The 2,500-nt window shown below is 53.4% G+C and overlaps 1 protein-coding gene across 1 annotated transcript in view; it reads left to right on the top strand.

The window, feature by feature from the left end:
* Positions 1-2,500, top strand: part of LOC130371794 (inactive ubiquitin carboxyl-terminal hydrolase 54-like) — a 32,119-nt gene that overhangs the window by 28,526 nt on the left and 1,093 nt on the right. The window contains exons 16-18 of the mRNA XM_056577657.1: positions 1-256; positions 1,039-1,169; positions 1,637-1,768. The exon at positions 1-256 is cut by the window's left edge and continues 150 nt beyond it. Of these exons, the coding sequence (XP_056433632.1) occupies positions 1-256; positions 1,039-1,169; positions 1,637-1,768 (519 nt within the window). The remainder of the gene's footprint in view (positions 257-1,038; positions 1,170-1,636; positions 1,769-2,500) is intronic.

Genomic DNA, 2,500 nt, shown 5'->3' with positions numbered 1-2,500 from the left:
GCGGTGGTGACGCCGTACAGCACGCCGCCCGACCGCTGCGTCCCCATCGAGCCGCCGGCCTGCAGCAGCAGCGGCCGCAACTACAGCTACAGCTGCCAGTCGTCCCCTGGACACTACAGCTCCCAGCATGCCCCTGGCCCCTGGCACAACAACCACCCCAACTATAATTACAACAGCAGCCCAGCTGACCACGACGAGGCGGAGCTGTCGGAACTCGACTACCTCTACCAGTCCAGCCTGCAGGCCGGCAGAGCAGGTACCCAGTGAGGCATGCACACGCCAAAATACACGTACATACGCACAAACACACACACACACGCATAGAACACTCAAATACGATGTTCGACACCTTGTGACAACGTTCGATTAGATTCAATGGGGAATCTAATCTATGTATGTGCTTTCCCCAGCTTTCCGCTTGGGAAAGCAATGGTTCTGACCTCTCTCTCCTCCTCTCTCCTCCTCCCTCCTCCTCTCTCCTCCTCCATCCGCCTTCTCTCCTGCTCGCTCTTCCTCTATCCTTTTCCTCCCTTCCTCCTCTCTCCTCCTCACTCCCCTCCCCCTCCTCTCCACCTGTCTCTTCCTCTCTTCGTCATCTCTCCTCCTCTCTTCCTCCTCTCTGCTTGTCTCCGCCTCTCTCATCGTCTCTCCTCTTCTCTTCCTTTTCACTTCTCCCCTTTCCTCTCTCCTCCTCTCTCTCCCACATCCTCCTCCTCCTCTCGCCTCTCCTCTCCCCACGGTCCTCCACTCTCTCTTTTCCTCTCTCTCTCTCTCCCCCACCTCTCCCCTACTCTCTCCCCCACCTCTCTCTCCCCCACCTCTCACCTCCTCTCCCCTCCTCCTCTCTCCTCCTCTCCCCTCCTCTCCCCTCCTCCTCTCTCCTCCTCTCCCCTCCTCTTCTCTCCTCTTCTCTCCTCCTCTCCCCTCCTCTCCCCTCCCCCTCTCTCCTCCTCTCCCCTCCTCTCCCCTCCTCCTCTCTCCTCCTGTCCCCTCCTCTCCCCTCCTCTTCTCTCCTCCTCTCCCCTCCTCTTCCTGAAGGCTGCAGCCCGTCAGAACGGCTCATATCCAGGAGGGGGGTGCAGGGACCTCGCTCCCAGACCCCCAACGCAGACATGGAGAGGAGTGTGTACGGGGCAGACTGCAGTAGCACCCCCACCTACCTCACCAAGGTACAGACCCCCGCCCTCTGTCCTTCTGTAGGCCCACTTCTGTGTGAGAGTATTCCCTTTAACCAGCACATTAACTCCATGTCACATAATCATTAGTATTGATATAACAATATGAATGATGTTAATGGTGAGGTCTGTGTCGACTATCCATATTCTGCAATGCACACCGAGATTTATAAAATGTTGACTCTGAGAGAATTAGTTTGTCATGATTGTTTCCCCCAAGGACAAAGATAACTTAGAATACGATAAGATACGACGGTCAGCTCTTTTTAAGAAGAGGAGTTCTCACTTACTCCCGTGCTTGCTCCGCCTCTCTTTCTGTCCCAAATCCTCCCTGTAACAGAAGTCCTGCTAGCATGTTCTCATCACACTCTCCACAAGAGCATGTTTTTTAATTGGAATCACTTTGTATACCGGGCCGGCTTATAAGATATAAAAAAATGTTCCTTCACTGTCTACTGCAGCAAATGGTATTGCAGGACCTGCGTTTGGGGGCGGAGCCCAGTGCCGGGGGAAATCTGCAGCGAATCGGACGCAGCCTGAGTGGCACAGTGGTCACCCCTCGCCGCAGCCGGCTGACTGCAACGCGCAGCTTCGTGAGTCTTTCCGTCTGCTGTGCTCTGCAGCCCTCCGGTGGCCACTGCTCTGTACTGTAGTACTCTTATTTTCTTTTCTTTTTTTTTTACATTCATGCGTTTCTTTCTCTTTATGCTGCAAAACTCCTTCTCCCTCCACTGCGCTGCACCCTGTGTCTACATTCTGTTTCGCTTTCCAATTTCCAATCTGTTCATCATGCTCAAAATCTCTCATTTTCTCGTTCCCTTTCTCTCCGTCTCCTTCTCTCTCCCTTCTCTTTCTCTCTCTCTCTCTCTCTCTCTCTCTCTCTCTCTCTCTCTCTCTCTCTCTCTCTCTCTCTCTCGCTCTCGCTCTCTCTCTCCCTTCTCTCTCTCTCCCTTCTCTCTCTCTCTCTCTCTCTCTCTCTCTCTCTCTCTCTCTCTCTCTCTCTCTCGCTCTCTCTCTCTGTGCCTCTGTGTCTCCAAGGTGAAGCTGGCAGATGTCAGTGTCTCCCCTTGCTTCCTTCCTCTTTACTGAGTCATCACTGTCGCTGTTCTCCATCACTTCCCTCCTCCTCATCCTCACCACCACCCCCACCATCTCCACCCTGCGGCAGGTAAAGTGAAGACAGTGAGAGGAAGAAAGAGCAGGCATGCTACTCACAGTCAGTTCACGTTCCACAACTGGAGAAGAGACTGAGAGTCGTGCAACACATTTGATCTCGTTGATTCAGAGAGACATTTTTCAATCTAACATCGAATATGTCAACTGTT

The sequence above is a fragment of the Gadus chalcogrammus genome, chromosome 18 (assembly GCF_026213295.1).
Source record: "Gadus chalcogrammus isolate NIFS_2021 chromosome 18, NIFS_Gcha_1.0, whole genome shotgun sequence".
In the NCBI taxonomy this organism is placed as follows: domain Eukaryota; kingdom Metazoa; phylum Chordata; class Actinopteri; order Gadiformes; family Gadidae; genus Gadus; species Gadus chalcogrammus.
The sequence above is the reverse complement of the archived record's forward strand: the minus strand, read 5'-3'. Positions and strand labels throughout refer to the sequence as shown.